Source organism: Colletotrichum truncatum (assembly GCF_014235925.2).
Source record: "Colletotrichum truncatum strain CMES1059 chromosome Unknown Contig_0003, whole genome shotgun sequence".
Lineage (NCBI taxonomy): Eukaryota > Fungi > Ascomycota > Sordariomycetes > Glomerellales > Glomerellaceae > Colletotrichum > Colletotrichum truncatum.
The window spans coordinates 2,718,196-2,732,262 of record NW_027222400.1 but is presented as its reverse complement, the minus strand read 5'-3'; the positions used below and the strand labels follow the sequence as shown (position 1 = coordinate 2,732,262).

General features: G+C 49.5%; 4 protein-coding genes across 4 annotated transcripts, besides 1 other annotated feature; 2 read left to right on the top strand and 2 right to left on the bottom strand.

Moving 5' to 3' along the window:
- Positions 1–2,349: 2,349 nt before the first annotated feature.
- On the top strand, positions 2,350–4,000 carry CTRU02_205653 (uncharacterized protein; the record flags this gene model as incomplete). Its single annotated transcript, XM_036727646.1, has 4 exons — positions 2,350–2,362; positions 2,415–2,824; positions 2,875–3,067; positions 3,120–4,000. The coding sequence occupies 4 exons, from the start codon at positions 2,350–2,352 to the stop codon at positions 3,998–4,000; spliced, it is 1,497 nt and encodes a 498-aa protein (XP_036580602.1).
- A 1,273-nt stretch (positions 4,001–5,273) lies between these two features.
- Positions 5,274–5,420: a sequence feature (Protein overlapping with rRNA (CTRU02_205652, KAL0939042.1) was converted to a misc_feature.).
- A 945-nt stretch (positions 5,421–6,365) lies between these two features.
- CTRU02_205651 (C6 zinc finger protein) lies at positions 6,366–9,359 on the bottom strand (the record flags this gene model as incomplete). The annotated part of the gene is made up of 7 exons (XM_036727645.2): positions 6,366–6,452; positions 6,516–7,447; positions 7,497–7,601; positions 7,656–7,689; positions 7,807–7,834; positions 7,880–8,950; positions 9,295–9,359. 7 exons carry the CDS (start codon positions 9,357–9,359, stop codon positions 6,366–6,368), a joined length of 2,322 nt encoding a protein of 773 aa, XP_036580601.2.
- A 736-nt stretch (positions 9,360–10,095) lies between these two features.
- CTRU02_205650 (uncharacterized protein) lies at positions 10,096–12,074 on the bottom strand (the record flags this gene model as incomplete). Its single annotated transcript, XM_036727643.1, has 3 exons — positions 10,096–10,233; positions 10,292–11,952; positions 12,011–12,074. 3 exons carry the CDS (start codon positions 12,072–12,074, stop codon positions 10,096–10,098), a joined length of 1,863 nt encoding a protein of 620 aa, XP_036580600.1.
- A 668-nt stretch (positions 12,075–12,742) lies between these two features.
- On the top strand, positions 12,743–13,497 carry CTRU02_205649 (uncharacterized protein; the record flags this gene model as incomplete). The annotated part of the gene is made up of 2 exons (XM_070204584.1): positions 12,743–13,272; positions 13,323–13,497. 2 exons carry the CDS (start codon positions 12,743–12,745, stop codon positions 13,495–13,497), a joined length of 705 nt encoding a protein of 234 aa, XP_070061688.1.
- Between the last annotated feature and the right edge of the window lie 570 nt (positions 13,498–14,067).

The window sequence follows — 14,067 nt, the reverse complement described above, 5'->3', positions numbered from 1 at the left end:
TTCCTACAAACCGGATCCTTGAAGGCTAACATGAAATTCTTGACTAAACTCAACAATCATCTGGTGGAGGAAACTATTTCAGGGCCGAGTAATTCTTCTTTTTACAATAGAGTTCCACAACCATCCATGAGACATCAATTGCCAGCCATGCCGTCAACTGGCATCGAAATTCCACCGTGTGACATTACGGCACGGGATCAGAGAGCGGTAATGAATGAGACTATTGAATTTGGTAAAAATACACACAAGACTGAGGCAACCTCCTCAGTTGTATCGCATTTCTGATTGGTCCATTTGGCTAAAAATAGGCAAACAAATGCGGGTTGAACTTGGACTGAGAAGGAGGGTTGAAAATGGGAGCACAGACACCCTGGCTTGACTCTCACCTTGTTCAGACGAAGAGAGAGGGAAAACGGGGGGACACGGACCAAGTCTTACCCTTTTAAACTGCCTCATACCATGTACAGGACAAGGTCGATCATTGATTGCTGATAGCCTAAAAGGCTTGAAGGTAATTCTTCGGAATGGCAGCTCACCTGCAGACTAGCCAATGGTAGCTTTGGAATAATTTGCTGGCCCCTCTCACGGCAAATGGGTTATTCACCTTCACAACGGAAATCTGCACGGCCCTTACCTTACTTGTGGAGGATAAAGGAGTATAACCTCCATAGACTGCTGCGCACGCAACCTACTTTACAGATGCCCGAGAATGCGTTGCGATTGTCGATGGCCATGCTCCAGCACGGCCAACGTAAGATTTTGGGGTCGTCGTTGATGGTGGGAAATAGCAATTGCCACAACTACACCATACATCACGAATTGTGCAGCTTACAACCAGCCTTCTTACGCGTACATCACTCAATCCCATCTGTCACACTGGAGCTTTACGGAAACCTGACGCCAAGCACATGATGATGATTGATGATTGGTGACCCACAAAGCTGGACGCTCAAAGTCTTAGGCATAGAAGCTAGAAAATCTCGGGTGACTTGGAATTTGAGTCAAAAGAATCGGGGGAGAAGAATAAGACCATTTCATTCCAGACATTGTAGCCGGTCACCATATTCTTCCCCCGACTTCTGCTTACCGCCGGGTCTGCATGTGGCTGGGCATTTCATCACGCACATCTAGTCGCTGATTGGCCGTGTGTTCTTGCGCCAAAGTGCAGGCATGTGGTATCCGGAGCAGCTGCAGCTCTGGAGCCTATCACACCCGCAGTTAGTCGACAGGGGAGGCGGGCGGCAGCAAGGGTCAACTTGTCGATTTGGAAGAGTTGGCGCCGGTGGTTAAAGGAGCAAGGGTTCCGCAAACCACCTCTTCCATCATCCGTCCAACCACATCATTATTCTCCCCCGTTGCTACCGGCTTGCCTCCTCTCAAATTGAACTGCCAGCCCAATCACCATTCTTACGTGCATCGTCAAACCATGCGAATGCAACAACAAGTGCCGCCAAGCTCCAGTAAGCTTTGGCGAGGGCGCTCTACCTCATTAACAATACATACAAGACAACCCAAGTTGGGTCGGTTACTGTGGGAGATGGACAAGTGTGCATAGTACTCCTCATCTACCTCCCTTCCCCTCTACTGCATTTGGGGTTGCTTTGGATGTTCTATATTCGTCCGATGGTTGGGAAAACTGCGCAAATCTTGGCTTCCTTGAATGTTCCTCCATCTTGTATTTACTCTGCCTGCTGCCAACTCTGCTCTTTTTTTGGTACGGCAGATTACGCTTCAACTTCTGCAATCTCCGCAGACTTTGAGAGACTTATTAGCATCCCGTTGTGTGAGTAGTCACTGCCAACACGAATCTCTTGATTAGGAACCCGCCGTCTCCAAGGCGTGAGTTTCCAGGACAGCCCTCGAAGGACTGAGCCAACCAAAGTTCGGCGTCACCTCGTCCACTCTCGTGGGCGTCTATTTCTATCACGACCGAATCGCCGGCCTGGAACCCAGCGGCTCACCTATCAGAGCTCTGGTCAACTCGCCCCGTCCTACCCTCCCTCGCTGCATGTAGGAATCCCCCATTCCGCCTCGTCCCACTTACACCATGCTGATCTCCCTCATGCAGCGAAAGAACTTGCCTTCCCAGCAATCTGTGGCGCCGCCTATTCAAAACCACCAGCTGCCCCAACTCACTAGCCTGTTGGATCTCTCTCCTCCTTTCCGACAGCTGGTCTCGCCGATTTTGATTTTCATTGTGCTTCGTTACTGCTTTGATCTTTGCCTCCGTTGTATGTCCTGAAGTTGGCCGTTCCTGCAGGCGAGCCAAGTCAAGGTGCCCTTTCCCTACACTATACATTGTCATCTTGCTCTCTGTGATCTCTGGAGACGCAGACAACATACACCACCATGGGCGCTCAAGGTAAATTGAAAATTCGATCATAATGCATAGAACATGCTAACATCGTTGTCAGATGACAAGAGGCGGCCCGCCGCCCTCAACCTAACACCTACCCGATCAGCGTCCACGGACTCATCTTCATCGGAGTCGTCACTGAAAGCCCCCCGAACCCCTCGCTTTGCAGAAGCCACATCGGTTCACTCTCCTGTTGAAGGCACCCGATCGCCGTTCGCCGACCCTCCTGCGAGATCAGAAGTACCACAGTCCCAGCCTGGCGACATTGGCTTCGGCTACATTAGTAACAATGACAACCGCGAGTCCGTTGCCGTCCCCATGACGCCCAGATCACCACTCAAGAGCGCCATGAGAGTGCCGGGAACGCCCGCGCGTAAGATCGAGAACCCTCTGAGCCCAACTTTCCGCGAGGAGGACATCCTAGAAAAACGTGAAGCGGCAACCGACAAGGAGCAGGCTCGTGATCTGGTATTTATGTTTCGCCCAACAAGTGCCTGCTATGACTAACGTTATCAAAGAAAATCAAGACCCGTGTCCGTATGGCAAAGTTCGCTCTTCGAGGCGTCAATTTTAGCTGCAGCTTGATCATCATCTCGATGCTGGCTGCGACCCTGCAGATCTTCAACGCTACCAGGAAACTTCCTGCCCAGAGCAGCTTGCCTCCGTGGGCTGAAGGGACCGCTATCTGGCCGCAAGTTCTCGTTATTACCAGTGAGTGGCATGTTTGCCTCGCGACCGATTTATCCGCGCTAACAATCTGTAGTGGCTTCTATCTCACTCGCTGTCTGTATTGGTGTGTTCATCGCCTATTGTCGCGGCGGACACAGACGGGCCGAGAAAGTTGCGACCTACTACACCCTTTTCGCTATCGGATGGTTCGTCCTCTCTATGATTCTCTGGGCTGTCGCCGCTGGCATCTTCCAGTCGAGCCGTAACCAAGGTGGCGGAAAGGACATGTGGGGATGGAGTTGTAAGCAAAACAAGCGCGCCGAGGTCTTCGGCGAGAAGGTTGATTACGCCCTCCTCTGCCGCCTACAGAACTGGGCCCTCATTTGCATGGTCATTGAAATCGTCATCGACGTCATTTGCGTGCTTCTTTACAGCATTGTCTTTTACCGCTACTATACCAAGCGCCGCCTCCACAAGTCCATGGACATGCGCGACCGCGCCCGCTCCGACCTATACCTCGCCCAGCTCCGCACTCAGTCCGCCCCCAACACTCCCGGTCTCAAGTCCCCTGGCCTCTACTCGCAGTACACAATGTCTCCTCGCCATCCAGAGAAGACTTTCGAGAACCTGTCCCGCATCGAGGAGGCCTCTCCATTCACTCCGGGAACCCGTTTCGTTGAACCTGAGTCTAGCTTCGCCAAGCCCAAGCCGGCTTTCAAGCTCCAGGCTCCCCCAATCAAGGCTCCTTCTGCGACACCGAAGAGCAACCAGAGCGGGTTCACGCCCACCTCGGCGACTGGCCCTGTGCCTAACTTCCCTCCCGTGCAGCAGCAGCAACTGCAAGAACAACCCCAGCATGCGCCGATGGCTGCTGACGAGCCTGTTTACGAAGCTGTGCCGATTCCGGGCGCTTATGCCGACGCGCCTGTGAAGAGCCCGCCGCCGCATCAGTTTTCTTTTGGGCAGGCGAGATGAAGACTGATATGATGTATGAGATGAGAGGACGAGTGCGATGTGTGTGATGTGTTCACACCCTAAAATGGAGAACATTTCATTTCTTTTGTGTCAGCTGAGCTGGTTTTATATTTCCTTTTACATGAATCGATTCATATACCATTCTGGCGTTAGGAAGGCAAGACGGGAAAGACATCGTCCACTATTTCGTCCGCAGGCCATGACTTGGGACATACGGTAGCTCATAGCAGTAATTACAAACTTTGTACAACTTGCTTGACTTGAGATGCTCAAGATATCATGGTGACTTTGTTCTCTCCCAATATCACAATTCCAGTTGTTAGGCTAGGACGCTTGTCTGTCAAGATGATGTCGGAGGAGGGATAGCCCCGGCCCCAGTTTGCGGGTTCCCGAGCCCTGGCCTGGCCCTCTGCCACATCACTATTCCCACTATTATCGTCTTCGTGTTGGAACCGGTCACCAACCATCCAATAAGCTGGGTTCCAGTCGCCCGGCTAGCTCAATCGGTAGAGCGTGAGACTCTTAATCTCAAGGTTGTGGGTTCGACCCCCACGTCGGGCTCAATTCCCGTCCGCGATTGACCAGCAATTTCTTTTTGTGCTTTTAGTTTTTCTTACTTATTCTTCTCAATTATCAGCATTGTGCATGACTACTTGCCTACCTAACTAAGTATGGAACATCTTTTTTGTTCTCGACTGCCTTTTCCGAGTTATGTGGTTGGAGTATTGTAGGTAGGTTTAGAAGACCATTATAAGATTCGGTTCTGTTATTTTCGAACTGGGTTGTTCTGAGCCAGTTTGCTTCCGTCGCACAACCTCTCAGGTCTGTCTGTATTGCCACCACAACAAATTGAAAACTTTCTCAATGAATGCTGGCCAAAATATCTTCTGAAATTGGCCTATGTCTTTTTGGAAGCCGATCCTGGGGTTCCAAGTATGTATGGATACCCTACAGAGAAACGGCTCTCTACCACAATGTTGAAACAAATCGGGATAGATTGGCAGTAAGGGGGCCCGTCCATATCGACATTCATTGTTCTTATCACTAGATTTTCTATTACACAGCTATTCTCATTGACAAACTCTTTTTTCTTCAGGAATTACTTTGATAAGAGCGCTAAAACCCTTATCTCTCTACATAATACCTGCCAAGCTATACCCCGTGTATCTCATACTGCCAGAGACCATTGTACATAGTTTGATAGATTTCGCATCGTCGCGTCACCAAAATCCCTGGGGAAAAGCAACCAATACTCCACAGCCAAAAAGGTAACATGCAACACCGGGCATTCGCCGATCGTCACCGACCCGACTACTACTCCGGCCCTCGCTGGTTTATCGATGGGAGAGCGAACGGGATCCCGAGTTCTCCAGTGGGTATGGTCGCATGTGGTATGATTCGAAACGCGAGAAGCTCATGAGGTCTCAGTGATGTAGCCACGGCGAATGATCATAGACACGGGGCGGTGAAGCAGGGCATGTGATTCTAAGACTGGCTAACTGTGTAAATATTTATCTAATTAGGAAGCTGTGAGACGTAGACCACTACTGCGTTGTATGGACTTGAATATAAGTCGATTGCCTGATATATCCGACGTTCAAATTGCTGATCCCACAGGGCCAGGAGATGCGTGACCCTAGAGTTTTTGTTTCGTCGCTAAAGGCTTTCAACAGGCCCTTTCGTACTAGTACTGCAGGCGCGGTATGCAGTTTTGAGAAACTACCTACAAAGCATCAGTTAAAGGTAAAGCAGCTGGAAGAGAAGAAGACAAAGGCAGATGGAAGCAGGGATAGATACTAAAAGTTCTAAAAAGTTTTGGATGGCAGACACGTCCGTCAGGTGATGTTTACCGCATTATAACAATGACGAATCTCGTCATTGTCTAGGCCGACGTGCACCACGACAGGAGTCAACGGATACTTCACACCATCCTATCCTGTACTCGAACATGTTTACCTTACGAATAAGTAGAGGGTACTATCCCGTCCAACTTACAGCGTGTAGTAAACTTTCAACAGGTTGACAACTTACCTTGCTTCGGGTAAGAATTACTATTGGACACAGGTCTGTATGTGCCGAAGGGTTGGAGCTTCAAACAACGTTTAACGTGATGAAAATACGCAGTTAATCAACTAGAAGGACTCTACCCAAGTCATAAGATATACCAATGCTCTTGCCATGTTGTTAAACCCAACCGTATTGTTTACCCCAGCATGTTTCATAAGCGTCGTCAGTAAACCTTTACCCTCTTGGAACTACCTGTGCCAGTCCGGAAACCCAACCAAAAAATTACATCTCAAAGCCGTAGGAACAAGAAATAACTACACAAGAAGCAGCATATACGTCTGGCTTATCAAGCGTACTGTCAGCCAATAAACTCTGTACACAGTAAAGGTTCCCATGGCTGGCCTGTCAGCCACACGTTCTCCATTAATTGCCTCGCCTTATGCACCTAAAAGAAAAAGATTAGACCTGCAAAAAGATATTGAATGCAGGAAAGGGGCAATCCAAATACCTGTGTCATCCCATTGCTCTCCACACTCCTGAACCTCTGCAGAATCCTTGTTTTCTGGCCTTCATCTAGAGTGTTGCACCCGGCCGTGAACATTGGAAACAAGAAACCCGTTTCGGTAGTACCTCCCGGCGTGATATACTCCATACAAGAGTAAATCCTCTGCACAGGTCCTTGCACATCCGCGTGGCCTGACAACTTACCCAAAACCCGCCTGTGTAAGTGAACGAGGCCGGCCCAGTGAAATGCTTCGTTCAGGAGCACCAACTCTTGTATATCTCTAGCCCCAACAATTTTGACATGCTTACAGGGGTGTGATGGCTGCGCCATGCTTTCCATCAACCCATGCTCCAGCTGCTGTGCTCGACGGACGCAATCTAGAGTGGGAATCCAGTCAGACGGAGCTTGGTTTCCCGACCTGATGCGCTGTATGTCGCAATGGCGAGCCAGGTCAGATACTTGGGCTATCAGTTGGACGCATCTAGTCGTAAATCCCATGATGCAGTCGATTTCGTAAAGGTCTTCGGTACCGTTGAATATATTGTACTCAAGTACCCAAGATCTGGAGGGTTCACCGCCTGTTAACCCGCCGCTGAGGCTTCCCAAAACGTCCAAATACGCGAACCAACTCCAAAGAAAGGAACACTCTCGATCCTCCTCAGGAACATTTGGAGTTCGTCGGAGGTCGGCCAATCGCCTTCGCATTAAATCGCGCGCAAGGTTCAGGTGCGTCTGCCAGGGAATGTCATAACCAAAGGCTGTGGGTGAGATGATCTCCAGGCTTGCAAGCATAATAGCAGTTGCTAGACTAGTGTTTGAGATTATCTGCTCTTTGTCACCCAGGGCGAGTCGCAAAGCTGGGAAAATGTCTTGTACCCAGAGAGCTATTCTCATCTCAGGCTCTCTTTGACGGAGAAGTCTGGCTCGATGGGACGCTGGGGAATCATTAGATTGAATTGACCAAAGCTTGTGTGTACCACTTGCCAGAGTATGCGAGAAGCAGGCTAAGAAGGTGATCGTTCTTGGTTGCCATTTGCGGTAGGATCGTACGAAATGGGTTGGAATTTATATCATCGTAAGGCACAAGAACTGTCCTAGTCAGCATTTACCATTTTTCCTCAAAAAAAAAACTCTGAGTCTTACTTTTTGCCGTATGGTTTATGAAATGATGCTTGGGATTTATTAGTTTCAGACAAATGAATACGGGGATAAGCATACGTACGAAGTACTATGCGGTATGTTAGCCCCTGCTCATGTGGACAAATGTATGTTGTCTGGGAAGGATTTTGCTCACCAAAAGGTTCATGGGATTGCTCTGAAGTCTTCGGTCTATTAGTCTCCATTAAAATGTGATAGTAGTTACTCACTTTAAGGGCAAAGGCTCAATATTTCGGGGTATCCAAATCGAAACAGGCCGATCATAGTAGCCACCCGCTACACCAGGTAATGTACTGAAAGAATATCTAGCATCAGACTGCGAAAGAGACAAGGCATCGCTATATCCATCATTGCTGGTACTAAAAACATCTTTGACGTTTGACGCTGTTGGAGAAATGGCGCCGAAGTCATTGTTCTGGTCAATGTCAGTGTCTCGAATGCCAAGGTCATACCCATAAAATTTTGCTTCTTCCGACGCTTCAGTCTCAAAACGTATATCGGACAGAGAAGGCCCAAACAAGTCCTGCATATCATGCTTGGGATGATGATCTATGTCCGGGGAGTCTGACAATAGATAGTCAACAGAGATTCTGCCTTGTCCTGGGGATGTTGGCGAAGGCAGGGTGAGCAGCGGTGTCCGCGGGTCATCCTTGGCCGTTGTCCCTGAAGAGATTGGCGTCAATGGTGAGTCTCGGGACGTAGAGCAAGTGTTGGAGCGAATGCGGTGTATTGGAGGAGTCGCGTCGATAAATAACGATGGGGAGTCTAGCAGGCCGGGCCGGCGGGAGATGCCCTTGTCACTTGACTCGGCAAATGATTTTGATCGTTTATGAGGCCGCTGCAGTGAACTTGCTGCTCCAGAAGCACCTGGACGAGCATCGGACACAAAAGAGAATTTATCAATGACATCTTTGACAACAGGAGGAGATGGAACCGCTTTATATAGCTCCTGTGGTGGTGTCGAATAGAATTTGTCATGCACAGATCCAATTGCATGGTTAGCATGAACGTCTCGACCATCTTGCTTCCTCTTCTCAAGCCCAGTGCTTCCTATATCCGTTTGAACTCGTCGTGCGATGGGTTTTGGCTGAATTGATGTAGGTGCACCATTTATGCAAAACGTATGGCTGAATGACGACTGTTGAGTTTGTGTGGCAATGTCCGGCGGAGTCGGTTGACTGGCTTGAGATGGTGTCCCGAAGGACGAAGACCTCCTGGTTCGACGTCCCTCCCAGTTAAGCCTGACACTGTAATCGCAAACTTCGCCTGTTCGTTGGCAGCTATTTTTAATGTTTTGTCAGCCAAGTTTCTTCGGTACAAAGGGGCATCATTTAGATGCTTGTATATATGTGAGTAGGTACGGTGAAGTTGTAACCCCGAACTCAAATGTCTGGGGATTGTCTGTTGCTCAGTTTGCGAGCTTCAAACTAAGGTGCTTGAATCTTCTGTTCCACCCAAAGAATTAACCGATCCAAAAAGCGACAGGACTCGGAAATGATATATATTATATAGATACATGTTGGGTTTATATGTACGGAATGCTGCTGTTACTTATAGCAGTTGAAATGTGTCATAGCACAGTTACGGCCAAAAGCATATCCGGTGAGAGAGAATACAGACTTACTTGATACATGTGGGATGCTCTTCGCCGCACTTTACCTTACGACCTTTGCATGGCCTGCACGACATGAGCAACTGCGGTTAACAATAAGTTCGAAGAAGTGCCTGCCGCTCTTCTATATAGAAAACTCACCAACATCCATTTCGACTTCGCCTCTTCGGTTCTGGCGCCCCTGGCTTCTTTGGGCGCGGCATGCTACCGCCCGAAACTCACATCCAGCTGCGAGGATAATATTCTGGACGCTGGGACAAAAGGGCGGGGTCGAAAGGGGATGATTGGCTGGTATATGCTAGGCAGACTTGCAGCGCAGGTACGCAGTGTGATGTCTGTGTCTATGCGATCCTGTTTGCAGCGTAGTCGCAAGCCGTCGTCACCTTCAACGATATCCACGAACTGGTAATCGATGGGTTGCCTTGGAATCGCGTCTGTTTCATGCGACTGCGAAATAGGAAGACTAGAAGTATTGCGTCCCGACCTCATCCTTAAGTAAAGCCATTGGCCGACACGATCAGGCCCGAATTGGGTTGCGGCAATGCAGCGCCGATTGCGGGATTGTAAGCGGCCCAATGCTGGGTTCTTCCGCCCACGTGAGCAACAGCCTCACTCAGTTGGGTGGACTTGAATTGATATGCGGCTGCATCGCGAAGCTCATTTGACTAGCCGCCGCCTCATCGGACTTGCGGGGATGCTGCATTGTCGCATTGCTTTTCTCACTGAGCCCTTACGTGGGGGGTTTTACGGAAACAATAGGTCTCATTTCATTAGCCGCCATCTGTAGGCTCTTCTATTCTCCCACATTGCTGGCTATACAATGTCAATGTTTAGTATCTTAATATCTTCCTCAGGCTTTTCCTTGAATGTTCGGACGTTCTCAATCTTATGGATAACATCCAGTCCTTGCGTGGCACGTCCGAAGATTGTATGTTTCCCATCCAGCCAAGGCTTCATTACATCCATGCGTTAGCGATGGCGTACTTGAGGGGGCTGGGCCACTACTCACCGTCTTTTCTGTGGTGATAAAGAACTGACTGCCATTGGTGTTTGGGCCTGCATTAGCCATGCTGACAGTGTACGGCTTGTCGTGCTTCAAGCTGCTGAATTCATCTTCGAACTCCTTGCCCCAAATGCTCTCGCCACCAGTACCATCGCCCAGGGGGTCTCCGCACTGTATCATGAACTTTCGAATAACACGATGGAAGATCGTGTTGTTGTAGTAGCCCTTTTTGGAATGAGTCACGAAGTTCTCAACGGCTTTGGGTGCCGCATCAGGGAAGAGGCGTATGTGGATGTCGCCGTACGTTGTGTGGATGACTGCTGCGGTTCCAGTCTCTGTTTTCTTGGCCTCTGCAGCCTTCTTCTGGCCGAGTATAGTCGGCTTCTCGTTCTGCACATCTCTGACCGACTTCGAAATTTCCTCCTCGTTAGTAAACATATAAAAACGCACTTTGTTCACTGCCGTTGCAATCAATATTGGATCCCTCGATTCCGATTCCTGGAGTAGGGGGTTGCTAGAAGCACCCATCTCCACCGTAGTAATGCCCTTCTTCTGCGGCTGACCCTGATATATGGCCAGGTTGACGGCTCTAAAATTCTCATCTTTGCCGTACACCTTGACTACTTGGTTGGTGTACGTGTTGAGTACCTTAACACCAACGATGGAACCATAGAGGATGAAGTTGCCAGACTCATCGAAAATGACGTTAGCTTTATGTTTGTATGCCGGCGAGTCGATCTCCCGCTCGACCGCAAAGCGGCGACCAAACTCGAGGGGGTCTAGCTTTTGAAGTGAGGATCCTGCTTGCTGCATCTCCTCAATCACCTGCAGTGATTCATCGTAGGTCCTGTACAGTTTACCTGATGCAAAATCAAAGACACGTATCTTCCTGTCTGGCTGTGAGAAAGTCACAAACTGCTTCCCAGTGGGTGAGATTGTGATCGAAGTTGGAACTGATTTCGCCTTCTTGAATTCGAACAGATTAGTAGAGGCTTTGAACTCGAAGACATTGTCCGGCTTTTCATAGTCTCCGCTTGGCCGCCAGTACTCCAGCATGCCTTTGTCATCGGCGGATATTACACAATCATAGGCGGTGTTGAATGCCATAATAGTCACTGGACTTCTGTGCAATGACTTGATAGTGTGAATGGGATCCTGTCTTTCTCCCCTTCCATCAAAGATGTGGATACTGGAGTTGGCGTCCTCTGATACTGCGAGCAAAGGAAGCGACGCTCCCCTGTTGTGTATCCAGCAGATACAACGAGGTGCGAACTTAAGCTTCATCATAGCCAACAGGTCAAAAGTGATGACATCGAAGAACTTGATAGTCTCATCCGCCCCTGCGGTCGCAAAACTCCTTCCGTCCTGGCTGACTGAGACTGACTTGATCTCGCCATTGTGGGCTTTGAACTCCTTCACGAACTCAATGCCTTGAGCCACCTTTTTCCAAAATTTGACAACCCCGTCGACCGAAGAAGTTATGATGAAGTCCGTCAATGGCGTGACTGTCACGAACGACAATTGCTCCTTATGCATCAAGGACTTTGAGTACCGGGGTGACTTGGGTAGTGCGGCAATATAGAGTTTTTCGTAGGGCAAGACTCGGCGTTTCTTCTTCGGGGCCTCGGTGGGCAGCTGAGGGCCCATATCATCGTCCGATGAGCTGTCTAATCACGAGTTGTGAGCACTTAGACGCGGCGACGTCGTAAACCTGTCTTTACTTACCGTCATCTTGCCCAGCAAAGTCCTCGTGGGTCCTTTTGTTTGATTTGGTCTCTTCGTCAGCCATTTCTTCGTTTAGAGTATGACGTGTTGAGACGGAAGAGTGATTGTTGGTGAAAGATGGACGAATGCCGTCTCAAGCTGTAATGTGCTTCGGGACCCAAGCTATGTAAGGCTGAAAATTGTGTGCAGGAAGCTAGAAAGTTGATTTTGGGTGACAATCACCGTATCCAATCAGAATCCGAGCTAACAGCAGCTAGCACAGCCTTGTTGCTTCGCCGATACCATCCATCCGTCTTGCTCCACTAGAAACTTAGCGTCCCTGGAGCACATGCCGGCCGATTGGGGCCAGGGTGCCTGCGTGGATCGCCTATGATAAGGGGCCGCTCTTTTGGGCTCCATCTGTGACCTCATGGCGAAGCTTACCGAAGGCAAACCGGACAATTGCAACGTGCCGCGGCTCCGTCACTTTGACAATGTATCTCACCGTGCATTGATTGGCCTGGGAGAGCTCCGTCGGAATCTGGGAAGCTTGAATACCGTGACTGTAATGTTGTTCTCCTCTCGACAAAGTTCGTCTCAAATACTAAAGACATTGGCTCGGACGCGACCCTCCCTGCGCTATCCCTTAAGACTTATTTCTTTGGGGGCCGTCATCATCCCTTCTTCAATCTCAGTTTACACCAACAACAAACACTGGTTCGCGTGAGATTACACCAGTCAGCAGACGAAAAGATGACCAGACACCGGCTGCAACGGCTCGAATCGCCGTCTCGAACATTGTCTCTCTTGCTTCACATTGCCGGGCTCTGTTCGTTCTTCGCTTCATTTCAGTTTTTGAGTACTCTCACTCATGAAATTTCTATGGGCTTTGGGGGGAACTACCAGCACCTCACCAACATTGGCTTGATCTTGTCTGCAGTAACTTTCGCGACCGGTATCTTAGCCGACATCACACTGAGCAACAAACTGTTTGTCATTAAGAATGCTCTCTCAACAACAACTGCCCCGCTTGAGGTTCTCATCAGCATCTTGTATTGGGGCATCCGGTCCATCGATGAACGTCTCCTAATGCCGGAAGGCTTCGAGCTTCATTGGCTGCCAGACATTGGCTTCCACTTGATTCCGGCGGTCGTCCTAACACTTGACTTGATTTTCTTTAGTCCACCATGGACAATTCGTGCGTATTCGGCCATGGCCGTGAGTATGGCTTTTGCCTTCTTGTATTGGGGTTGGGTTGAACTATGCTTCAGCAAGAACGGATCGTAAGCACGGAAGCATCGGTGTGGTGTTGTAGCCTGCTAACATGTTGCAGATACCCTTACCCCATCTTTGCCATTCTGAACACAGCGCAGAGAGTGGGATTGTTCACATTTTCTGCGATGTTGATGACGGCAAGCACGATCTTGTTAAAGTGGGTTTACGGTTGGGTTAACGGCTTCGAGCGCTTGGAGAAGGAGGCATACAAGCCCCTGAAGAAGACACTGTAGTTGGGGTTTGGTGTTTGCCTGAGTGTTTTTGGTGTGCGTGTGGTACAGTGGTTATTCAATTGGGCGAAAATGTGAGCGACATCGGCCTAGCATAGATTTGGATGGTTATTAGACTGGATGGTATTAAATCGTATAGACAGGCCGTGAAACGCCATGTGCTTTAAGCCTTCGTTCCCGATAGGTCGAGTGAGTGCAAGTAAGTGAAGACAAGTGCGTCAACATCTAAAGTTCAACTGCGTGCTCTTCAACTGCGTGCTGCAGTTTGCTCGGGGCCACGCACTGCCTGCAGATGCCCGGTCGTCGGTGGTCTCGGGGAGTCTTCCAAGCGGTGAGACCCTGTGTTGTGGCGCCACAAAGCGTCTAGACGGTTGTAGTGTTCCATGGTGGAACGTCACAGCTAGAGGAACAGAAGAGCGCGACAAGGATGCCCCTCACTGGTGGCGAGTTGCGCGCCGACCAACTTTTTTTTTTTTTTTTTTTCTTCTGAGCCGTCTTCGGCGGGGTACTGCCGGCCGGGGTGGGCGAAGGCAGGGGACGAATGAGTCTTCGCCCATTGCTGATATTCCTCGA